This window comes from Equus caballus, chromosome 1 (genome assembly GCF_041296265.1).
Source record: "Equus caballus isolate H_3958 breed thoroughbred chromosome 1, TB-T2T, whole genome shotgun sequence".
Taxonomy (NCBI): Eukaryota; Metazoa; Chordata; class Mammalia; order Perissodactyla; family Equidae; genus Equus; species Equus caballus.
This window is the reverse complement of record NC_091684.1, coordinates 130,471,015-130,495,968: the sequence shown is the minus strand read 5'-3', so window position 1 is coordinate 130,495,968 and position 24,954 is coordinate 130,471,015. Positions and strand designations below refer to the sequence as shown.

At 53.6% G+C, this 24,954-nt stretch overlaps 1 protein-coding gene across 3 annotated transcripts in view; it reads right to left on the bottom strand.

Moving 5' to 3' along the window:
- PSTPIP1 (proline-serine-threonine phosphatase interacting protein 1) overlaps window positions 1-24,551 on the bottom strand; it is a 41,576-nt gene extending 17,025 nt beyond the window's left edge. Inside the window, exons 1-3 of one of the 3 annotated variants that reach the window (XM_005602895.4) lie at window positions 24,031-24,550; window positions 3,703-3,803; window positions 3,300-3,374 (exon numbers count right to left, since the gene is read on the bottom strand). In XM_005602895.4, the coding sequence (XP_005602952.1) occupies window positions 3,300-3,374; window positions 3,703-3,803; window positions 24,031-24,066 (212 nt within the window). In that variant the 5' untranslated portion in view covers window positions 24,067-24,550. Of the gene's footprint in view, window positions 1-3,299; window positions 3,375-3,702; window positions 3,804-24,030 lie in introns of all 3 variants that reach the window. The other 2 variants (XM_070268839.1, XM_070268843.1) reach the window with 2 other exon arrangements.
- Between the last annotated feature and the right edge of the window lie 403 nt (window positions 24,552-24,954).

Below are 24,954 nucleotides of genomic sequence, written 5' to 3'. Positions count from 1 at the left end.
GTCCTTCCTCCCAGGCCTGGAATGTGGGGACCCCTCATATTTGGGGACCAGCTCTTATTCGTGCGTTTTCCATCGCCACCGCCCAGGGGATGTTTATGAGTTCATGTGTGAAGGAGGTGGATGCTAAAAGCCATCTGAAGATGGGAGGAACGTCTTTTCAGCATATATGGCTGAGCCTCCAGGCCTGAGGGAGGCTTCTGGCCGGTCTGAGATCAGGGGTGATGCACAAATGCTGCGTCTTCAGGCAGCGGAGGGAGGGGAAGCCGGCCTGCTCTGCCCCTTCGGCTCTCGCTGGGCTATTTCTGGGGTCATTTAACTCCCTGGCTTTTGTCCTCCTCATTCACCCCTGCCCAGCCTGCACACCCTCCAGCCCTCTGCCCACCCTCCAAGGGGCTGAGAGTGAACATCCCACGGGACCTAGGGGGCTTGGCTATGGGAAGGCTGGGGGCTTCCCCCTACCAGGGGATGGGCCCTGGAGGTTAAGCTGCCAGCCCCCACACTGAAGAGCCAGGCCACTTTTTCCAGAGATGCCAACCCCAAACACCCCCCCCCCCCCCAAGTCTCCACCACACAGAAGCAACCGGGCTGTCATTCACTCTTCCCACAAAGAGCCCTCCAGACGGGTGCGGGGACAGCGTGATTTGGTCTAAGCCAAGACCATGACAGTCAGGCTAGGCTGGAGTGTCTGGAAGGGCTTCCTGGAGGAGGTGGGACATGAGAGGGCCCTGAAGGGAGGTTCTGATGCAAAATGCTGGGGAGGAGAATGAAGTCACCCTGAGTGTGCTAGACTCTGGCTTTAGGACAGTGAGGCCCTTTATTTTATTTCAAAATTTTTGAATCCCCCTGACAGCCTTGGGCATGGCACACAGTACGTGCTCCATGTGCTTGTTGACTAAATGGATGGATGACGGATGCTTGCCCACAGTTAAACAAAGGAATGACTGAAGGGTCTCACTAACTCTAGTCATGCCCCATGGGTTAGCAGCAACACTTATTAAGCAACTACTGTGTGTAGTCAGCTGAGCTGGGAGCTGCCTCGGGCACGGCCCTAAGGGAGGCAGCAGGTGAGCTGGGATGGTTCAACCACCGCCTGTCACTCACTTGCTCTCAATGTGCCCTCCAGCCTTTGTCCATGCCTGTCCTCTGGCAGGAATATGCCCCTCCTTCCTCTCCACTTCTCCCAGGAGGCTCCCTCCCCAGTCCACCCTGCTCTGCCCTGTTCCTCTGGCCGCCCCCGCCTGATGGGGAGCTCAGGGCAATGGTGGTTCGCACGCACCACTCCCAGCCTATTCTGCAACCTGTGTGCCTTGGCTGCAGGGCCCCTGTGGGTTTGTTTCTGCTCCTCCTGCTGCTGGTTAGGCTGAGCCCTGGGGCCTGGCACACCCAGCCCAGGCTCCAGCTCCTCCCAGTAGACTGCAGGTGGACCCTGACTCTGACCCCTGCCCCTGGCCTGGCGCCCCACCATTGGTGCTCCCACATTGGATGAGGGCTGCCCCTCCAGGGCCTCCCAGCCTCTAGCTCTCTGGGCCAGGGAGGGACTGGGCCCCAAAGAAAATTGTTTAGGCTGCCCAGTAAAGCTTCTCAGCCCCAAACTAAGCAGGGTGACCCCAATTTATCTGACTTTTGGAGGGGCCTGTGTGGTGGTAAAGACCCCACTGTTTACTGAGCATGCCTGCAGCTTGGTGTTCTCAGCTTGACATTGTGACTGCCCAGAGCAACTCTTGGGGGTGACTGTCCCTTTCACAGCCAAGAACCCAGGACCTAGAGCGGGGGAGTGACCATTCCAGGGTCACACAGTAAGTAGGGCAAGGCAGACCCTGCTCCACTTGACTTCTGTAACAACACAGGGAGTCAGGGCCGCCAGAGCCTTGCCCTGGCCACTTCATGGTTCTAAAAACAGGGCAGATATAGCTACCTCCCCACCCTTCCCCTGCCCACCTGGCTCCACTCCTATTTTATCCTCCTGATTAGTAGCTTCTCCTTCCCGTTTGAAGTTCCCTGTGACTCACAGCCCCCTGAGTGTGCCTCACACAGTCTGCCTCAGCCTGGGCTCCCAATAGCCTTCCATTCATTCTCCACTGTGTCCTGAGTATCCTCTACACCCAGCCTCCAACCAGCCTCGGCCCTGCCCCTGGGAGCCCCTCAGGATATGTTCCTGTTTATCTGCACAACAGCCCCCTGGAGTGGGCAAATGGGAACTAAATTCAGAGAGATAAAGCCACTTCCCCACGGTCACACAGCTCACAAAGGCTGAGCGGGGGCTAGAGCTCAAGCATTCTTTCTCCTTGGGTTGCATTCACACTTTGCAGTCTAACTCACAGGCCCTCGGGCGTTGAGCATTAATGTCCCCTGGCTCACGCTACTTTCAAACCTTCTCTAGCCCTTCCCATGTTTCCTCTGGCTCCAGGTTGGAAGTAGGAACCAGCTGGGTCCTCGGCATCTCTAGAAGACCTAGAGAGTGTCGTGTATTCAGGGCACACAAATGGGGGACCAGGTTCTAGGCAATGGAGCCGACAGGCTTCGGGGCCACTTTCCTTGGGCAGAGCCAGGCACTCACAGGCTCTGTGGCACTCACAGACCTCCAGGTGAGCAGGGGCAAGGGTCAGAGGTTGCTGTGGCAGCCACAGGCTGGGGTCAGGTCTTGAGGCTCCCGGGCAGGAGGAGAAGTGCTCATCAGAGCCCTTTCAGAACCTGAAGTCCAGCGCCCCGTCTGATGCTCAGCCTGGTTGGGGCCTCACCTTGGGGGAGAGTCCATGCCTTCCTGAGGCAGCCCCTCCACTCCACTGTTAGAAATCAGCACTCTCTCCCCATCTGCTTCCCCCACAGTCAGCACAGAGACCCGGGCCTCAGGGCTGGAGAGGCCCAGCTGCTCCATAGCAGCAACTGCCCTTAGTGCCTCTCCTCAGAGCCAAGCCTGAGCTGAGCCCCTGGACTCGCTTAATCCTTCAAGGAAGGGTGTATTATTATCCCGTCTCACTGATGAGGAAATGGAGGCACAGAGAGTGTCAATGACCAACCCAAGGTCACACAGCTGGTGGATGAGGAGCTGGCACTGGAACCCCATGTGTGTCCCCTCCCAACCCCTGTCTCTGGTCACAGGCCGAGCCAACACTGCAGGGGGACCTCACCCAGAATGCCTGATACCCAAGGAAGCTGTCCTCCAGGCACCCCTGCCCAGGAGCCATCCAGACGTCCCTGGCCATCCCCCATCCACCTCGCTCCAGGAAGCCCTAGACCCTGTCTAAGGGCCCAGAAGGCGCCTGGCAAAGGGGGAGGGAGCCGGGGCCGGGATCTCTTACTTGATCTCCGTCTGGCCGCCAGCCTTCCGGGCGATCTGTACCAGCTCCTTCCCGTACCGCTCCTCCGCTTGGGCCCTGCAAGAACAAGTCTGGCACTGAGTCTCCCCAACTCCTGCTGGCGGCAGTTCCCTCAAACCTCTGCACCAGGACCCACCCAGTCAGCCTCTGGGGGCAGGCATGGCCCTCCAGGCTCCTCCTTGAGAAAGTTAAGCCCCCAGCCCTTCCTCTAAATTAATCTTCGCCAAATGCAGGCACATGTGAAGGGACATCAAATTATTTGCCCACTTAGGGGAGGCCCAGGTCTGGGGAAAAACAGAGGAGCCGCATTCCTGCTAGTTTAGAGCAGGGGCGCCCGGCAGCAGCGTGTCTGGGACGGGGCCTCGGCCCCCCCAGCGATGCTCACCTCTGCCGTAGCAGCTCCTCCACGTCTTTGCACATCTTCCTGCCATCCAGCAGCCGCTGCAGCAGCACCTCGTAGCCTGTGTGGGCCGTGAAGTCCCTGCACTGTGACACAGGAGGAGGATGTGTAAGGGCCACCCCCAGCAGTGCAGGTTGTGGGGGTCACTGAGCACAGCCTGACGAGGACCCCCTGACCACCTCCCCATCTGCCTCCATCTCCCCTCTTTAAGGCAAGTCCTTGGGATTCAGGACCTGACTTCACACAGGCACACGGTAGGTCTTCTCGAATCTGTGGAGGTGCACGCATGAGCCCCGCCTGGCAACGGAGTCCAGGACACATCGACTCCAACACAAGACTGCCATGGAAGGGCCACCACCAAGGTCCCATGATGACAGCCTTACAGGGTTCCCAGCACTGCTTGCTCCTGTCACCTTCTCAGTAACCCTATTACCTCAGCTAAGTGAGAAAACGGAGGTACAGATGGGTGAAGTGCGCCCGGAGTGAGACAGCTTGAAAGCCATCTGGTCTGAGTCCCTGATCTTCATCCCTGTGCTATATGACCTCTGCAATGACAATAGCCATTGTTGTTTCTTTATCAACAACTGTGTGCCCTCACCACACCAGGCCCTCAGTGTGAGCTCAGGTAATCCTCCCACATCCACTCGATGAGGGGAGCACTGAGGGTGAATTTGGTCAGGACCGGGGCATACCCTAACACTCGTGTAGTACGCATGTAGGACACCTAGCACACCTAGGACACCCAGGGTCGCCCTCTTAAGCAGGGTGGGGGGGAGAGGGGCATCTTGAAGAATCCAGGACACAGCTGATTCTCCGCTGCCCGGCACTTGCTCAGCCTGTCCTGGTGTTCCTGACAAATCCGATTTTCCTCTCTCACCTCGGGAGCAGATTCTGAGCTGCTGGGGCAGGAAGTTGGGGAGGGAGGTAGTATTTGAGACTGTGAGGGGACAGAGAGTCTCGCAGGACATCCCCAGGCCTACGGAGTGGGCCGGGGCCAGGGTGCTGCTCCCAGATCTCCAGGTGGTGCTGCACACAGGCCAACTGCAGGGAGAGAGATGGATCCTGGGCGAGGTGGTAAAACGGCCTGCTGAGAGGGGAGGCTTCTGTGTCTGACCTGAGCCTGGCTCCCATATCCATTCTTGAGGCAGGACCCCTAGGCCCCAGGGTGCTCAGCCAGGCAACTGCAAATCGGGCAGGCCCTGAGATTGGGCACCTAGTCTGTCTTTTCCATTCCCACAGATCCTCCTCCAGAAGCATCCCCAGAAATTCCTGAGGGCCAGGCTCAGCTGTCTAGAGGGTAGCAAACCAGACGTCTGGGCCCTGGCTGGCCACCCAGGGCCCCAGCAGGAGGAGGGTGTCCCCTCAACCCCACAGGCCTGTCCTGTGGCAGGCAGCAGTCCCGGCGTGCAGGCTGGTGTTACTGAGCCAGGCTTCCATTTCTGCAGCTTTCCTGGGCAGCCACTTGCCCACCAGCCAGCCAGCAGACAACAGCTTCCCGCCCCTCAGCCTCTGCCCTCCCTCTGGACCCCCAGGGCAGAAGCCTGTGGCAGCTGGGAGGGAAAATTAATCTGAAGCCTCAGCATCCTGCCCTCTCCCCATGAGGGGGTCACTCTGAGCTGGACACCAGCATTCAGGCCCAAATTCCACGGACCACCAGAACTGGGAGACATCTCGTCCAGTACCCTTAAGTCCTCAGGGAAACTGAGGCCAAGAAAAGAGAAGGACCTGCCTGAGGTGACACAGGCAGAGGTAGGGCGGGAATCGGGACTTGCAGGGGACCTGTTATTAGTCCATGATGCCTCTGGGAGAGATGGCGAGAGCTGACCAGGGAAACACCTGCTGGAGACCAGCCCCATGGCAGGACCCTCCACTCTTCCCTGCCAGCCCCATGCCTAGCCCTGACTCTCTAGGGGAACCCCTCTGTCCTTATCAAGACCCCCAGAGTGGAAACAAAAGCAAAACCAAACCTACATTGGCCATTCTGGAGGAGGCAGAAGGCAGCAAGGTCCCTGCCGCTGCAGGCTCAAGAATCTGGTTCAGCCCCCTACTCAGAGCCACAGTGGTGCTGGCAGGGCTGCGGCTAGTGAGCCACCATCACAAGTGTCACAAGCAACTCGACTGTTCCGACTGTTCCGAGGAAGTGCCTGACTCCCTGGGGGCGGCTCGCAATGCCTCCTCAGTGCTGCACCCCTCCCCCAGCCTGCATGCTCCTCCTTCACCCCCACCCTAGCCACCTCCTCAAGGAGATGGGTTCTGACTCATTGCTCAGAGCGGGGCAGAGTCAGGTTCAGTATGCTGTTGAGGAAATGAATGAACCAACCATTCAATCAGTTAATCAGTTGGTCCTGCAGTTTCTCAGCACAAGGCCCAGCGCAAGAATCACACCCTCCAGGGGGCCCACCTGGCCTTCCTTTTCCACACTGACCCAGCTCCACCCTGTAAGTACCTGGGCCCCCTGCCAGTCCCCCGTGGTTAAGGGCTGACATTTTCACAATATGGAAGCTACCAGAAGGCAGGGCCTTTTACCTCCTTCAGTCCACTGGCAGCCTCTGTCACCTGAAACCTTCCAGTGGCCTTACCCTTTGTGAAATTGCCATTTATGGAGTCCACCTGCCACACATTGCAGCAAGAACCTCACAGCCATTATCCTATTGAAAGCACCACACCCAGAGAGGTAAGGATGGTGCCGAGGAGGCCCAAAGACGGGAAGTGACTACCTGAGGTCACTCAAGTGGTAAAGGTAAAAATCTGGGATACAAACCCAGGTCAACCTGTCTTCAAACCCACATCCCTGCCTCAGTTAGTCAATAGACAGCCCAGCAACTATTTTCATTTTCAAACATCAAAAAGTGATTAAAAAAAAAACTTCTCAAAATGATTGCTCAAATCCTCTTCCTCTCAATCAAAGCTATATTTCGGGCTATCATTCAGTTACCATGGACTCACAGAGCCTGGGCCATGCCCAGGCTGGGCCAGAGGAGCGCTGCCCTAGAGAAGGGCTGCACTGGCTCTGACAGCCAGCAACCAGCCAGAAGCCCCGCCCCACTGCGTGGCATCTGGGGCAATCCACCCTGGGGTAAGTGCTACTTGGCGAGCAGTTGCAGTCTCATCCTGTGGGAGGCCCGCTTGCATTGCCATCCATGCTGTGCAGCCACTCTGGGCCTCCCTTTCCCCATGGAGGGGCCAGATGGGGGCAGTAGGGTGTCTCCCAAGGCTCCAGGAGGAGGTGCTCAGGACAGCTCTGGGCAGGAAAAAGCATATTCCTGCCTCAGCCTCAAGGTAGTGTGAAGGCCTGGGGGCTCTGCTCTGCCCAGGGACAGCCCACCTGCTTCCTTCTCTAGGTAGGTCTGGGTGTAAGCCATTGTCCAGACCTGTGAGCTGGCCTTGGCCCTGCCATGCCCCCACTGGGTGGGTAGAGAAGCAGCCTCCGTACCCACCACCGCTTCCTCCTTTTCCTGCCCGTATCACTCTCGGTGGCTACAGGGGCTAGGCCACAGAGACCAGGGCCCCGAGCAAGCCACTTCCTTTCTTGGGACCTGGTTTCCTCATCAAGAAAGTAGCAGCAGAGGCCAACCTCTCTCCTGGCCCTGACAGCCCGCCCCTCTAGGTCACAGACCCATCAGGGCAGACTGTGGCTGCCAAGTCAAGGAACGTGCCCAGGCCTGGTCTGAGAAACTGGATAGAGTTCAGCAGACTGGATATGGGTTCACACCCCACCTTGTGACCTTGGTCATTCTCACCTTCCCTGTAAAAATGGGCCTAATAGTGCCTGCCACCTAGGGTTGATCTGAGAAGCCAATCGAATAACGTGTTCAGGTGAGAAGATGAGCACAAGATCAGAGGGTGCGTTGAGTGGAGTACTAAGCTAAGGACTACTACCCCCATTTTGCAGATTAGAAAAATGGGGCTCAGAAAGGTCATCTAACCTGCTCCGGAGCCTGCAGGGACATTGGGGATTTGAACTCAGCTCTCCCAGGCCAAGATCTTGGCTCCTAACCTCCTCTTCCCTCTCCTCTCTGCAAAGCCCCAGCTCAGTGGCTGTTCAGCAAGTGGTGGCTCCCCATGCCCTACCTGCCACTGCCCCCGCCAGACGGAATCTCCCCCAGCTGTGGCCAGGCTGGAAGAAAGGAGTTATCTCCCCACCATAGCCCACACACACAGCCTCCCCGACCAGAGGGCCCATTTAAAAGGCTGCCAAACCTTTTCCAAACACTCCCTGCATGGACTTCCAGAATAGAAAGTACATCAGAGGACAGCTAAACCTCTAACCTGAGAGAGAGAGGCCTGGGTTTTGGTTCCAATTTCCATCTGCCAGGAATAAGCTGGGTAGTCCTGGTAAAATCTCTTGCCCTCTCTGAACCTTCCTGACTGTGAAATAGGTATAGGGAAAGGAAGTGACCCTCAGTTGCCTTTCCAGCAGGGAGGCTGATGTATGTCCGCTGGTTTTTGGAAGCCATGGTAACTGGTGGCTGTATCTTACCTAGGGAAGTCTGAAGTCAGAACGTGGGTCGGAGCTGCCTGGGAGGCCGAGGGAAGCGTGAGGCCTTGGGTGGGAGGGGTGGCATGTCCAGGAATTGGCCCTGATACTTTTCCTGGGAACCGAGTGGTGGCCATGGAAGGTAACTGGGAATAGCTGCCTTGTGACTCTGCCCATGAGAACTGCCTCACAGGGAGGGAGGAGCCCCCAAAAGAAGCTGTGTGGAGTGGACTGGTGGGCGCAGCTGGGAGGGTCAGAAGCAGACAGCTGCAGGGAATGGAGCGCTGGGATCCTCCAGGGAGGCGGAATCACCAGAGAACCCACTGAGGTGCCCAGGAGAGAAGGAGCTGACCCGCGGGCATCTGCCCCCTGCTGCACCGGCACCAGCTACAACAGCGCCTGGAAGATAGGCCTTTCACCCCTTTGGAGTTACTGACCCTGCACCCCACCCAGTCTGCAGAGGCTCCAGAAGCAGCTGGCAGTGGGTGCGGGTAGAACCTAGCAACTGAAGAGGATTCCAGTACAAAGCTAGGAGATGGGGAGAAGCTTTCGGTAAAATTCTGATGTCAGGTTGAACTGGAGCGAATTACTCCTGAAAAGGACTAGAGAAGCTCTAATACCTGCCCAGGGGCGGCGAAAAGAGAGCCATAGCAGCTGTGAAGGTAGGAGAAAGGAAAGTTGTTTCCTGCTTGCACCCTGCCAAGTTCAAAAATCTTTTTTAAAAGTTCAAAAATCTTTCTAACATCTGACATGCTCTTGGGTCAGTAGGCTCTTCTTTTTTTAAAATAAGCACCTTTTATTGGTGGGAGGGGAGACAGAACAAGGTGACTAGGCTCGATCCCTCTCATCTTAGAAGCTGAGGACGGAGATTTTGAATGACCCTTGCCAGGCAGCCCTGCGCCCGGGCAGCTCTGCCCTCTCCCGCAAGTCTAACGGCAGGGATGGCTGCAGCCGGGTCGCCTGCCCTTAGTAGTTTACTAGTTTACTAGCAACTAGTTTATTGTTGCTTGTCTTCTGTGGACTGAGAAAACAAACCATTAGGATTGTTAGGAAACCTGAGGTAGTGAGCTCCGAACTCTGGAGACGGCAGCTCTGTGAGGCAGAAAGTGGGTCTGTGTGGTTCCCTGCTGGGTCCCAGAGCCCAGCGTGAGCACAGCAATGCTCAGCAAACACACTGAATGAAGAGCTGAATAAGGACCTCAGGGAGGCCCTGGAGAGGACTCAGCTTTGTGACTGCTGGCTCCTGAGGTGCTCCATGGAGGGAACCAGACGGTTTGCTTGCCGATTCAATGACTCATTACTCAACACCTCTAAATAAACCAGACAGACTCATCTCCTCTACTTCTTACAATAGTAAAATATTATATATTATCCCTACTGTACAGATAAGGAAACTGAGGCTCAGAGACACTGTCTCTCCACTGCCCCTCAGCTATTACCCCACAGTGTGACTCATCTCCACCATTATTGGCTGTCAAATTGAGGAAGGCAAAGGGCCAAACACCCAGGTATGGCTTGGATGAGTGAGTGGATGGATGGATAGGAGGGAAGGAGGGAGAGAGGGAGGAAGGAAGGAAGGAAGGAAGGAAGAAAAGATGGGTGACCGGAAACTTCAGTAAGCAACCGGTTGCTCACCCAGAGTATCCTAGGAGGAGGGGCAGGTAAAGAGAGGGGACAAAGCCACAGCCCTTGAGGAATGCCGTCACCTGCAGGCTTTTGTGGGGGCATCAGGAACAGAGGGATCAATGGCGGTTGGTGTCCCAAGAGACCCAGCCAGGACTCACAGGGGTAGAGACCAACTCCGGGTCAATACAAGGAAGGGTTTTCCAAGAGCCCAAGTGGCCTCAGACACAGGATGCAGGGCAAGCTGCTCTGGTGGGTGGAGAGCACCCATCGCTAGCGGTCTGTTGGCGGCTTAGGGATTCTGCAGAGGACTCAAGCCTCAGACAACGTATTGTACTAGGTGTTTTGGGTCTAGGTGTTCCCTGACCCACGGATGGAGGGGTCCACGCATAAGCAGATAAATGTGGATTTATTTGCCACTTTTCTAAAATGGCCCAGGATAGGTGTCGTGGGGAGACAGCCAAGAAGGCAAAGACAGACTTTTATTTTTAAAGAACAAAAGCATGTTGAACGTAGTTAGACGAGCTGCTCTGGGTTCAGCTGGGCTGACGGGAACTTGAGATTAGAAATGTATTTCCAGAGGGCCCAGCTCTCTACTGGCCTTAGTCTGATGGCCTGGCCTCCCCAGGGCCTTACAGGGCCCCTCCCCATAGCAGCCAAGCAGCCCATCTGGCTGGGCCCCTGAAATGTCCAGCTGCTCGGCTTGGGTCCCCGCTGGGCCCCAACATGCTGGGGAGCCGCAGGCCTATGGCTGACGGTTACCCCGCAGCCTTCCGGGGGCCCCGCCAGAGCTCTGTGAACTTTCAGGGGCTCCCAGGAATCCCACATAACCCAGTGAGAGTAGGGGGGCAACAGGAGCACCACAAGAGGACCTACTGTGTGCGCCTGGGGCCTCTTATCTCAGTAATACTGACCAGATGCAGGATGTGAGTGTTTGAGGAAAGTGAGGATCCAAGAGGTTACGTAACTTGTCCAGGCCCAAACAGCAATTGTGGGCACACCTGGCTTTCAACCAAGGTCCCTCACGCTAGAAAGCTTTGTTCTTTGAAATAGGCTTCCTCCATTATCAGAAATGAAAGTTCTCCCTCCCACACTCCCCTCTCCCCGTCTTGTGAGTACTACCTACTTCTCCTCTGCTCTCCTGAGTCTTAAAGGCCCAACTCAAGGCCCCACTTCTTCCTCCTGCTTTAGGAAACCGTTAACATATAGAAACCAAAAACATGTAGCACAAGGGGTGGGCGGGGAGCAAACACACGTCTGGGCAGAGGCCTGGAGGTGGGAAGGAGGCCCTCAGGTTTAGGAGGCTGGCAATCTGATGCTCGGCGCTGGAAGTGGCTGCAAGCAGTGAGAAATCTGAGGGAGCTGGAGCCAATGTCTGAAGAGGGAGCCTGAGGCCAGCTGGAGGAGAGCCCTGAGTCAGGCAGAGCAAAGAGTGGGGCTTCCCAGGAGTTAACGGAACCAGGGCCGGGTTCTGAGTTCAGGGGAACAGATGCAGACAGGTAGAGCACATGTCTCTCCATGCCTTCTCACCTCCAGTCCTCAGAGAACCCTGTAATGTCAGGACCGTGCTATTATTGCCTCATGTTACAGATGAGCAACTGAGGCTCAGCCAGGTGGGTGACTTGACCAGGTCACGCAGCTCCTTTGTACGGCCTCTGCCAAGCTGATTTGGCAGTGGGAGCTCACTAGGATTTAGCAATGTTGGGGGTGGTGGGGCAGGAGGCAGATGCCAGTGGCCCAGGGTGAGGGCAGGTGGAGAAGGGAGGTGGTGGGACCCAGGGGATGATTGATGGAGGGAAGGAGGGAAATGAGCCACCCCTGACCCTGAGCCCTGGAAGAGACTCTGACCCCTTCAGGCACTGTCCATCCCTGGCCTATGGCTGGCCACATAGAGCTCTTGCTGCATAGGCTCCAGCTTGTGAGCGACCAGCCAGAGACTGGGGGCTGGCACCAATGGTCCAGGTGCCATCCCTGCACATCTCCTTGCCCAGGTATCACTCCTCCCTCGCCACCTACACCTGCCAGGGGATGCCTCACAGGAACACCACCCCAGGAGGAAGTCCAGGCAGGGGGTTGTGGGAGGAGCTCAGGCACATTGGGTTCTCGTCCTGGCCAGTTCCGTGCACACAGAGTGTGACCTTAGACAAGTCACTTAACCTCCTGAGCACAGATTCCCTCCTCTGTAAAATGAGTGTGAACATATTGCCCACCTCCTAGGGGCTCTGAGGACTATATGAAATAATATATGTAGGCGCCCAACAAAGGGTACCCTGACACTTAATGAGCACCTGGAAAATAGTGGCCATGGTGATTAGTACATAGTAAGTAAAAGTAAACCAAGAAAGGAAATTAAAAAGGACAGCTGGGTTTGAATCCTAGCTGTGCCGCTTATCTGGACTGGTTGCTCCCAATCTCTCAGCCTCAATTTTTCACCTGTAAAGTGGGAGGAACACTTAGACCCCGCACCCTCAGGAGGCTGACGTGGGTGCCTTGCTTTGTGGCTGTGAGTTGCTGCATGTGTGTGCTGAGGTGTGTCTCCCCTAGGTTTGAGACTTTCTCAAGAGATGGCCCCTGCAGCTGCAAGGGAGCCCCACTCCCATCCCCACACCTTTCCCCAAAGGCAGGGACAGACCCCTGCAGCCTCTGGGGAAGGCCCCTCAACCTCATCTGCTGGCCTCAGCAGGTTCCGGGCCTCAGAGCTGACCCTGGGCTCTGGCTGCAATGCCCTCCAAGCCTGGGGGCTAGGTGGGCTCCTGCACCTGCAGGGGGCCTGCACGTGGGGCTCCTTGCCCTTGCTAGGCCATTAACATGCATGTTGCCACATCTCAATCTTCTGACCATGAAAATTGATTTAATACAGACAAGGCGCCAGAGGCTCAGAGAGTCGAGGGACTCACCAGGGCCAGCTGTGAATGTGGCCGAACGGAAGCAGGGCAGTGGGTTCTAAAGGCAGCATGAAAGAGAAAGATGGCACCCTCCAAGTAAGGTTCTGTATTGGAGACTGGGAAATTGTTCCACCCTGCCCAGCACAGCCCGTGTGCACCTGGCCTAGAGCATGCTGTGGGAATATACATCTCTAAAGAGAGCAAGAGGCCACCCCCTGGCCCTGGGATGTGGGGCCTACCTGAGGGAACTCTGTGCTGCTCTCTGGAACCATTCGCTGTTTCACTTTCCTCTCAGCCTCTCACTTGCATCCACGTTGGTAAGACTTAAATCAAGACTCTTGGACCCTGTATGCAAACTCCCTCCCTTGTTGAATCTGCAGTCCCTCTAGGGTTGGGAGTTATCTAAGGATGAGGGTGAAATTCCAGCAGCCTCATGGCAGCTCCTGCCCTGACCCAAGGCCTAGTCTCAGCTGCTAGTCTTCCCGTGGCCCTGGCATTAGCCACACACTTGTTCCTTTGATTCCTGAGTCAATTTCCATCCTCTTCTGTGTCAGAGTGAGACTTATTGCAGACACTAACACAGCACCTACTGCCGTGCTGCCCTGCACTGAGCACAGCCCACGCCCCACACTCTGCTTAGTGTTCATGACAACTCCAGGAAGCTGATCCAGAATTCTGTGCTGATCCCCTTACCCACCACCCCAGCCCTGCTTGCATGGACTGTCCCCAGCTGACCACTACAGTCTGAGGTCCCCATGCCTGGGAGAGTGGGCTCAGAGCTTGTCCAGGATGAAGGGAAAATGTTCAGGAGGTGACCAAGAAGGGGACCCCTTCTGCTTCAGTGGCTGCTGGCTGGGAAGTCAGGGGCCAGAGTCTTGCTTTTCAAAAGTCCTCAGGTCCAGGCAGACTGAGGCCAGGGTGGACATCAATTACCTGCTGGGCCTTCCTACGATCTACTGAGGAAGTTGGTGACCCTGGCCTGTGGGCAAACCCTCCTTGCAGAATAGAGCTGGTGGATCCTCAAGGAAGCTCAGAAGTCATGGGCCTTCCCAGGGGGCCAGAAGATGCGGAAACTATCCCACCATCCTCAGGAGGAACCTCTCTAAGGAGGGAGTCTCTCCAAGTGTGCCCAGGCTGGGAGACTCATGGCGGGTTTGTCATAGACTCATGGCCAATCCAGATTGGGGAACCTCAGGAAGGCTAAAATCTTAGTTTCCTCACCTGTAAAATGGGAATGATAAAAATTACTCCATTAAGGAACACAAATAGCCAACAATCTTGAAAAAGAAGAATAAAGTTGGAAAACTCACACTTCTTGACTTCAAAACTTACTACAAAACTACAGTGATTAAAATAGTGTGTTACTGTTATAAGGACAGACATATAGACATCTCTATAGAATAGAGAGCACAGAAATAATCACTCACATATATGGTCAAGTGATTTTCAAGAAAATCAAGACCATTCAATGGGGAAAGGACAGTCTTTGCAACAAATGCTGGGAAGCTAGATATCCACATGCAAAGGAATGAGTTGAACACTTACCTTACACTGTATACAAAAATTAACTCAAGATGGATCAATGACCTAAATGTAAGAGCTAAACCTGTAAAACTCTTAGATGAAAACATAGGGGAAAAGCTTCAAGACATTGGATTTGGCAATGATTTCTTGGATATGACATTAAAAGCACACTCAACAAAAGAAAAAAATAGATAAATTGGACTTCATCAAAATGAAAAAATTTGTACATCAAAAGACAGTATCAAGAGAGTGAAACGACAATCCACAGATTGGGAGAAAATATTTGCAAATCATATATAAGATGAGGGATTAATATCTAGAATATATAAAGAACACTTACAACTCAACAACAAAAAGACAAACAACTCAATTCAAAAGTAGGCAAAGGGCTTGAGTAGACGTTTCTCTAAAGACGATATATAAAATGGCCAATAAGCACATGAAAAGGTACTCAATATCATTAGTCATGAGGGAAATCCATATCAAAACCACAATGAGGGGCCGGCCTGGTGATGCAGCGGTTATGTGCACACATTCCGCTTTGGCGGCCGGGGGTTCACCGGTTCGGATCCCGGGTGCGGACATGGCACCGCTTAGCACGCCATGCTGTGGTAGGCGTACCACATATAAAGTAGAGGAAGATGGGCACGGATGTTAGCTCAGGGCCAGCCTTCCTCGGCAAAAAGAGGAGGATTGGCAGCAGTTAGCTCAGGGCTAATCTTCCTCAAAAAAAAAAAAAAAAACCACAATGAGATACCACTTCATGCTTACCAGTTTGGCTATGATTTAAAAAAAACATATCCACAGAAAATAACAAGTGTTGGCGAAGATGTGAAGAAATCGGAAGGCTGGTGCATTATTGATGGGAATGGAAAATAGAGGAGCTGCTGGGCAAAACAAGTTGGCAGTTATTTACCTAGATAAACACAGGAGTCCCATAGGACCCGGCAATTCCCCTCATAGGTATACACCCCAAAGAACTGAAAGCAGGAATGCAAACAGATATTTGTCCACCCATGTTCACAGCAGCACTATTCACAATATTCAAAAGAAGGAGACAACCCAAGTACCCATCAACAGATGAACAGATAAACAAAATGGGGTATATACGTGGAATGCAATATTGTTCAGCCGTAAAAAGTAATGAAATTCTGACACATGCTAAGACATGGATGAACCTTAAAGACATTATGCTAAATGAAACAAGCCAGATACAAAGGGACAAATACTGTATGAGTCTACTTATATGAGGTTCCTAGCACAAGCAAATTCATAGAGACAGAAAGTAGAACAGAAGTAGGAGCTGAGGAGAGGGGGCTGTAGAGCTAGTGTTAAACGGGGACAGAATTTCTGTTTGGGATGATAAAAAGTTCTGGAAATAGGTAGTGGTGATGGTCGTAGAACAACGTGAATGTACATAATACTGCTGAATTGCACATTTAAAATGGTTAAAATGGTAAATTTTGTTACATATATTTACCACAATAAAAAAGTAATCATATAAGGTTATAAGGTTAAAAACAGAAAAATAAACCTCTATCCTCTACTCATCCACAAGTGAGTCAAATGAGGTCATGGAAATGGTAAAGGTCAGATGTGTGCTCAGTACTCAGGACAGCAATGCATCCGAGTCCCCACGGTTATCCTCACCAGTGGTCCCCCACCCTGCCTGCACTTTGGAAACACTGGAGAACTTTGAAAAGTACTGATGCCCAGCCCCCCACCCCCAAATTCGGATGTAATTGGCCTGGGGTGTGACCTGAGCATTGGGATTTTTGAGAACTGCAGTCCCACAAGATCTGGCTCCCTGTTACACTTCTCACCTTATCTTCAACGACTCTCCACCTCCATCACTCTGCCCAAGCCACGCAGGCCTCCTTGTTGCCCCTCGAACATGTCAAGCACTCTCCTGCCTCAGTCCATCACCCCTTCTTTTCCTCCCCAGCATGGTTCAGCTTCCGTTTTCCCGTTTGTGCAGCTGGGAAGCCCTGAGTTCCATCTGGCCACCCCATCCCCACCCTGGTTGCCAGTCCCTAGAGCTCCAGCTGGCACTTCCTATTGCCCAATAGTGGCTGGCCTGTCAACACCAGCGGAAGGGGCTGTCACTTGCCTGTCTGCTCTGTCACCCATTGCTCAGAGTGCCAGGTCTCAGCAAACCACCCCAACTTCCCACTAACCCCACAGGGCTCTTTGATCCAGGCCTGGGAAGGTAGCAGCCAGGCCTAACTCAGCAGCCCCGAAGTCCATCTAGGCGGCATCCCCAGGCCCACATCTCCTCTATAAGCCTCAGTTTTCTCTCTGTAAAGTGTTAATAAGAATACCAACCTCACAGGGCTATTGTTGGAATTAAATGCAGCTGGTCACTTGAGGCCATGGGAATGACTCTCTAATGGTGGAATTTAATATGCAATGGTGAACAGAGCTGGAGAGGCATTCTGGGAATGCGAGGGTTCACAATGAGGCTCGCCCTGTAGGTGCATTTCCAATGATAAGTCTGAGTCCCTCAGGACCTGTTTCTGGTCTGCTAATTCCCTATGGTTAGTAGCAGAAGATGGTCCCCTTAGAACTGCCTTGAGTCTCCCAATCTTCAAAGCCTTTATCTTAAGTGAGCATCACTCTGACATCCTACAGATGAGGAAACTGAGGTTCAGAGAGGGGAAATGATTCTCCGAGGCACCCCCAGCAAGTGAGGGTGGGGGCCAGGGGAGGCTTCAAAGAAGCCTGTTCCCTTCTGAGCCTGGAGGACAGGGAGTGACTGAGTCTGCGAGGGAGGGACCTTCTAGACCTCCTCCAGTGGGGAACCCCGGCGTGGGCAGCCCCAGGGCCCAGGGCACCACTGTCTCTTGCTGGCAGCTGAGGTGGTTTCAGTTTCCTCACCAAGTTCCCTCCACTGTGTGGTTTGCCGTGTCAGCCAGGCTCTGGGTGAGGAGCACCAGCATCCTGCCCACAGCCTGCAGCCTCCAGGCCCCTTTGCGTGGGAGGAAACATCCACCACTGGAGAGGATGCAAAGAGGCAGAAGAAAGTATCTCTGCCACCACCTAAGGCTGGTCAGGACCTTTCACAATCCACCTTGGGCCTTCCCTTCCTGCCAGTCACCCTGCACAGTCCTCTGGGCCAGCAAGCTGTCTCCCAAACCTGCTGTGCCCACTCCTCCTTCCACACATTTGAACATGCCATTTCTTACACCTGGAGTGCCATTTGCCCTCCTGCCATCTCCCAAATCCTCACCCACCCTTCAAAGCCCAAGCAAGGCCCTCCCTCTCCAGTGTAGGGGCTACCCCAGCTGTGTAGGTGCCAGGAGCAGCCAGGAAAAGTACTCGCGTTCCTGGGAATTGGAGTGCCAAGAGTGTCATTGAGAAGCTGATCTTGTTTTCCACCAGGAATAAAATCGAAGGTGTGGGTTATGTTCTTGATCCAGGACACTGCAACCAGAAAATCCTACAGGTGACCATATGCAGGCACCACAAAAGCAGAGGCAGCATAACCACAAACCTCTGCAATCTGCTAACACCGTCAGACAGCGGGCTACATCCTATGGAAGGGGCACGGAGGAACCAAGCACTTGGGTCCCGGGGGGCCCACATACCACAAACTGTGCACAGAGCATGCAGAAGGGGCAATGCTATTGAACCACAAATCTCACCTGAAAACACCATCTCGGCCTTGAAAACAGGAATTGCTTAGTTTTGCTTTTAAATATTTTCCTATTAATGACGTACACAATCTGTGTTCACTTGCAGAAAATTAGGAGGGAAATGGAGAGAAAAATCACCTTACTTCCAAAACCATAGAAACTATTGTTAACGTCTAGAGGGCCACTCTTTCATCCTACAGAAATTATAATTGAACCAAGAACAAACCAGCCAACGCCCTTGAATTCAGGGGCAGAGCATGATGGCATCCCACAGACCTGGATGGCAGTCCCTGCTCTGCCCTGGACATGTGACCATGGACCAGGCCCTTGACCTGCCTGTGCCTCTGTGCCGGAGATGGGAGGACAGTGACAAGTCGTTCCTTGCAGGGTGGGTTTGGGGACACGTGTGGAGTGACTGTCATCATGACTGGTACATAACGGACATTCCACAAACAGGCACTGTAGCTGCTTCTCTGCAGATGATTTCAGTAGCTGGTACTCAGAGAAAAAAATCTCATGGAGCTTAAATGTCTTCTTTTTCATTTTTAATTGTGTAATTTAATTTTTTCAATAAGTAATACATTTACACAGTTCAAAATGAAGCAGGATAAAAAAGTACAGAGTGAAGGAACTCACTGCCACCCAGTCCTGTCCCCTATCTGTCTCTCTTCTCTCACTCCCCCAAGGTCATCACTCTAATTTGTTCTCTGTGTGTCATTCCAGAGATTGTTGGGTTCACACAGCCTATGCCCATGCAAATGCTTATACCCCTACTTTTTACAACAGGTCACGTACCAGACACACCATGAGGCTCTGTGCTTTTTATGCATAATGCCATGTCTTGAAGAGCTTTCCCAACCAGATCAGGGGAGGCTGTCCTCTTTCCTTCTGACAGCCACGGCCAGGGAGGTACTGGAAAGGCAGCTGGTGTTGGCAAACACTGGACAGCCAGGGCCTCCCTCTCCTTCCTCCCGTGCTGTCTGCAAGCCCTGTTCCTCAGGAGGACTGCTCTTCAGCCATAGGCCTCCTGAGCCTTCAAGGCCAGAGGGCCTGCCCTGCTGCACACCCTCCCATAAATTCTGAGTAGCCACCAGCAGAGTCCCTCCAGTCCCGCCCTCCCAGCCCCTTCCAGGCACTCCGGTCCCTCCTTGCTGTGTAAAAAGGCTCCTGTCCAGCCACAGGACGGTGAGGGGTCCCAAAGTGGCCACTAGTGCCAAATGCTAGAGAACTGGCCTCACTCTGTCACTCAGGAATGCCTCCTTTTCTGGGAATCTACCCAAGGAAATAATTCTCAAATGAAAAACCTTGATACACAAGACTCTACCATTCCATCACTGTCCAGATGGCAAATAATTAACAGTAACCTAAATGTCCAACAATAGGGGTTTGGATAAATGCATCATAGCATGTCTGCCAAATCCGCAAGCTAGAGGACCATGCAGTCATTAACAAAGGTGTTTTGAAGATCAGGAAATCACACCCATACCCACACATGTTCAAAATGAAGTTATGTTGAAAAGAGGGGGAGTCATACAACAATGTGAATATACTTAACAGTGCTGAACTGTACACTTAAAGTGGTTAGGGTGATAAATTTCATGTTAGGTATATTTTACCACAATTAAAAATACAAAGAAAAAAAGGTGGAGGAGAATACAAAATCATGTACACAATCTGCTTGCACCTATGTAAAATAATCTTAGGGGAACATAGCAAAATATTACTAGTTGTCTCTGTGTGATAAGACTAAGAGTGCTTTTTTCCTATTTTTCTCTATTTTCCCAATTTTAGGATCTTACATTCATTGATTTTGTTTCTTTAGAAGCTATATACATAGCTTTAAGTGCCCAGAACAGAACAGGTGCCCAGTGAACGTCAACCTTTCCTGATTTTCCATGAGGCCCCAGGGCCGTGGTTGGCAGCTCTTGGGGTGGAGGACAGGCAGCTTTAGGCCAGCCAAAGAGGAGCCCTTTGGTCCCCTCCTCCGCAGCCTCCTAAATGGGGAACCTCAGAGTCTCAGAACCGGGAAGGGGAAGAGGCAGCAGCAGCCGAGCGGATATACTACACGGGGGAGCGCAACCCCAGCCTCAGCCCCATGGGCCTCCCTGGTGAGTCATCCCCCCCCCACCCCCACCCCCTGACACTCCCCCCGGAGGGAGTGGTACCTTCCTCTGTCCTCTGTCTGTTGGGGAGCTTAGCTCCTCCCAGCTTGGCAAAGAGGTTTCCAGATGAAGCTGGAGCCCAGCCTCAAAAGGGAGAGATATGACCGTAAGTCAGAGGGAAAGTTCAGGCCTGTTCTCTTTGTCACCCTTGGTGGTTCCTGCCTCACTGTAGGATATATGGCCCAGCCTCCTCGGGCTCTTCCTTTTCCTGTTAATGACCCCAAAAGGGATAGGATGTGAACCTCAAAAAAACCTGGTCCAGAACTAGATTTTCCCTCTTAAAACAATATCCAGTGACTTCTTTGCAAAGGCCATTGGATATGTAGGTCTGGGAAGGGGTGAGAGCGTGGGAGGGCAGGGGCAGCTCAGAGCATGGCTCCTCTCAGTGCACCCCATGCCTGGCCCAGTTATTAGGGAACCTCAGTCTCCAGCACTGGACAGTGATGTCTTTGAGGGCAAGACAGTCTCATTCATTTGATTGGATGTGGGAGTGAGGCTCAGGGGTCCAGCTTAGACCACCTAGTAGAGAAGGCTGCTCTGTAAATATTTGTAGAATGTAGCCAAAGTGAAATGAAGGAGAAAATGTGTTCAGGAAGGGAGTGGGACCAGGGAGGCCTTCACTGTTCATCCATTTCTTCTACAGACATCATTGACTGAACACACACTCCACTTGCCAGCCTTGTGCTGGGGATGCAGACAGATGTTTCTTGCAATACAGTTTGGCTGCCTGCTGGGAGCAGAGCCGCTGGCAAAGAGAGCTGTGTGTATGGGGGGTGGGGGAGGACCCTGCCTTCTCTGGGCTTCTGTGCCCCTCTGCCTGCGTGCTGAGACAGGTTATCTGAGATCTAGGCCCTCTCAGCTCGGGTACGTGGTATTCTCAGCCTCAGCCTTGTTTCACTGACAGGCCCCGCTCTGAGGCTCAGCCACAAACTTCCTGCAAACTTGTGATGCTCTTTATCACTGTGTGTGTCTAACAGAAATCAAATTGTCTCTTCCTTCTCCCCGTGGCTAGCCCACCCCTGCCTCACTCCTACAGCAGCCTGCATCTGAATATTCTGCCGCAGATAAAAGCAGGCTATAAATAAATACTGTATGGCCACACTGACAAAATTGCAAATACAGGCCTACTGAGGGACAGGAGTGGTCTACTCCCACACTGAGTGTTCCTACCACTTCTGAGCCAATAGGTCTGCTTTTTATAATTTTTCTGTCTCCTCCCTTGCTATCAGGCTACCAGCTACCTGTGAAACAGTCTCTGACTGTTCAGGTCCACCAATATTTATCAATCACTAGCTGTATATGGGGTTCCATGTGGACCCCCCCCCCCACCCCGCCACTAACTGCTGCATCTATAGGTTAAAAGACCACCTGACCAAGCTCGTTAAAATTGTGGGTAAAGTCAGAGTTCATAGGCTCTAACTAAAATCTATGGGCCATCTCATATGAATAAAGTATATGAGCTTTAAGGCAAGCTCTTAGCTTCTCAGAAACCACTTTGTTCCCTACTTACTGTAAGCTAGTGCCAGAAACGAGGCTGGCTTTCAACTGTGTTCTGGATTTGAGGTTGCCAGATAACTGCAGTGCTGTGGTATTAGACATGATCCTTCTAGTTCAGGGCCTTCCTTCCACTATTAAAGACTAGTCGTTTTCAAACAGTGTGCTGCCAAGCTGCAGAGTTCAATGGCATTGTCTTGGGCTGGGGTAGGGGGCAGACAGTGGGAGGAGCAGGTTGGGCTCTGTCTCTAACACCCCCACAGCAGTTAGATCAGTATGTCTGTAAATTGAGCTTCAAAATACTTCTATCAACCTTGTCTGATCTTACTTCCCTGGGAGGTAGGAAGAACAGAATTTTTCCCTCTGCTTCACTGATGTGGCTCAAAGATCCAGTAATCTGCCATGTCGACTGAGGGATGATGAAGCGCCCTGGGTGAGAGCCTGGGCACTGGAGTCAACCTCTTGGGTTTAAGCTCAGCTGTGTGACCTTGGGCAAGTTACTTAAGCTCTCTGTGCCTCAACTTCCTCCTCTGAGTAACAGGGATAACAATAGCATCTACTTCATTAGTTGAAATGAGTGACTAGATACACAGTCCTGAGAATGGCACCTGGCACATCTTTAGTGCTCAGTAATGTTAGTTTTCCTCACGGGCTGGGCTGAGCTGAGCATCAGGGAGAGAGGCGTTAGAATTCAGAGCCCTGGGAGCAATGATGCTGACAGTGACCTTCTGGGGCATCTGCCCAGGCTCAGTGTGAGAGGCTCCCACTGGCCACTTCTCTCCCCCTCCCTGCTCTGGCCTTCCCCAGGGAAGCTGTGCCCTCAGTCCAGAGCTAAGGAGCCAGCAGGGGAGGAGAGGAGGCATCTGGAGGCCATGAAGCCCACAGTGGCTCAGAGGTGGGGTAAGCCTGGGTGGGATGCCACTCAGGAAGCTACCACAGGTGGGCTGCTTTCTTGCTGCCGCTGCCACCACACCCTGCTCCCTCATATACCATCACCCACTGCCCAGATCCTGTCCTGGGGCTGCTCCTTGCCATATCTCTGCCCTATGGTGGGTGGGCCCAGGGGCTCTGGGCTGGGAGAGATGTCCAGGAGGTAAGACTGTCAGGGTCTCCTGGCCTGCCCTGGGCTACAGAGCACCCTGGATTTCCAGGCCCTACCTCAACTTTGCACTCCAAGTCAGAGATGTGACGTGGTGAGTCACCACCCCCCCGCCTCCCCTCACTGCACCCCCCTGCTCCCAGCCTGGTGCTTGGGATGGGCCAAGCCAGGTCTGCCTCGACTGGCTTTCTGGGCTGGTTCCACTCCCTCTCTGTAGAGATGGGGAAATGGGGGCCCAGAGAGGCACAGGGTGCCCTCCCCAGGTGGCCCTCTGCCCACTGGGTGGTCAGTGCAGGTGGGAAGCAGGCCATTCACACACTGGCCACTGGCCCCAAGCAGAGCATGGCCCAGAAGGGAAGGAAGACCTGGCTCGTTAGCTCTCAACTTCCTGGCCCCAGGCCCCAGGAAAGGGCCGGAGGAGGGCAGGCTATTAGCTGAGGCAGAGCTGGCTGAGCAGAGGGCCAGGGAGTCCTCTGCAGGGCTAGAGGGGGGAACTCTGGGACAGCCACATTCCTCAGCTCTAACCAGAGAGTCTCCACGTTTCCCCCGAGCCACTGGGGACAGCCAGTGCTTAAGGAGCAGAGTGGAAGATTGAAGGACAGCTGGAAAAACACGAGGGGATCTGGGGCTTGCAGGTTGCGTGGCCTGGGCCAAGCCATCTCACCTCTGCAATCAGGCTGGGGGCCATAATTTCATGGGGAAAGGACTGGATTTATGCCTGAGCTGAATTTAAGAAAGCAAGCAAGGAATCACCCAACCCTGCTGCCTCCTCCAAGGACCCCTCAGGTCTGCAAGGAAGAGAGTTTGGGTGAAGGGAAGAGAATTACCATTTGGCATGCCAGCAAGGTTCTAGGGACCTTATGACATTAGATTACCTTGTTTAATCCTTCCATTCAGTTGATATGTTTATTAATATTTATCTCCACTATATAGACAGGGAAAATGAGGCTCAGAGAGGTAAAATGATTTGTCCAGACTCTAAATAACAGAGCCAAGATCCAAGTTCAAGTTTGTCTGGTCCCTAAACCCACGACCCCCACCATCCCTCGCCTCACTTGGCCTCCTCAAGCTCCCACCCATATATTAGATTCCCCTAAAAAGATCCTGTTGTGGAGAGAGGGTCACCCAGCCCTGGGTAGCACAGAGGAGATCGCTCGCCCACTGTAGTGAAGTTTGCAGAGAAATCAGTACCCCAGGGTAAGGAGCCCCTTTGTCTTCCAGCTGAGAAGGGACAGTAGCCCAAGTCACCTTCAAGACAAAATCTTCTAAGACAAGAAATCAACCACTATTCTTATGAGAAAACCCCCCTTTTGGAGCCGCATCCCTATGAACTGCCACGGGAAATTTCAGCCAAGCTGCTCCCCTCCCCCGGGACCCATTTCACTTGTTCAACACCCCAGCCATCTTCACTCACCCAAAAGGCATCTTTGAACTGAAGCTGGGGCATCATCCTCAGGCATCTGCCACGGCAAAGCTCACTCTCCTGCCACAGGCAGGGCTGCACAGGGCCAGGAGCCAGGCACTCTGTCTCAGTCACGGCAGAGCTGGCCCAGGCACCCCCTCCCTGGCTGGCACTGTCTCCAGTGCCTCAGAAGGCAGCCACAAGCCAGAGACGAGCTGCCAAGGGAGGAAAAGGACTCAGCCTGTTTTGTTTGGGGCTAGAATCAGCAGCAAAATGAGGAAGGAGGGGTGCCCAGTGATGGGAGGGCGGGTCCCAGTGTCTGGCCCGGCCCCTGTCCAGCCCCAAAGTGATGGAAGACACAGCCCAGGCTGCAGAACTGAGAGCAGAGATGCCAGCCCCAGACGAAAGGCAGTGGCCAGCAGGAGAGGCAGGCTGGTCCACAGGCCAGGCAGGCAGGCAGGCAGGCAGCCTGAGGCCTGCACAGGAAGGTTTGTGCAACCTCCTCCGGGGAAGGCACCAGGGCCCTCACCCACAGGAAGTAAGGCTGCTGTGCTTTCCTGCGCAGCCCCGCCTGCCACCTGCCACCCCGCTACTTGCCTCCACTCGCCCCCTTCCGATGCCCTAGCTGGGCCATTCTCAGAGACCATAAACTTAGGGAGCCTGAGACCCACTGAAGGTGTGGGCAAGGCGGGGGGCAGGAACACAGGTGGTGTTGCCCACCACCCAGCGCCACTCCAGACCAGGCCCAGAGATGCTAGACTCTCCACCCCTCACCCACAAACCATTCAGGAGGGGCTCACCCAGGCCCGAGGACATGGCTATCATTCATCAAACCCTAGCTGCTCCGTGCCCTAATCCGTGCCCTCCACTCAAGGAGCTCATGGTCTGGGGGCAGGTGCAGCTGTGTGCTGGGGGCTGTGGGAGCACAGAGATGGG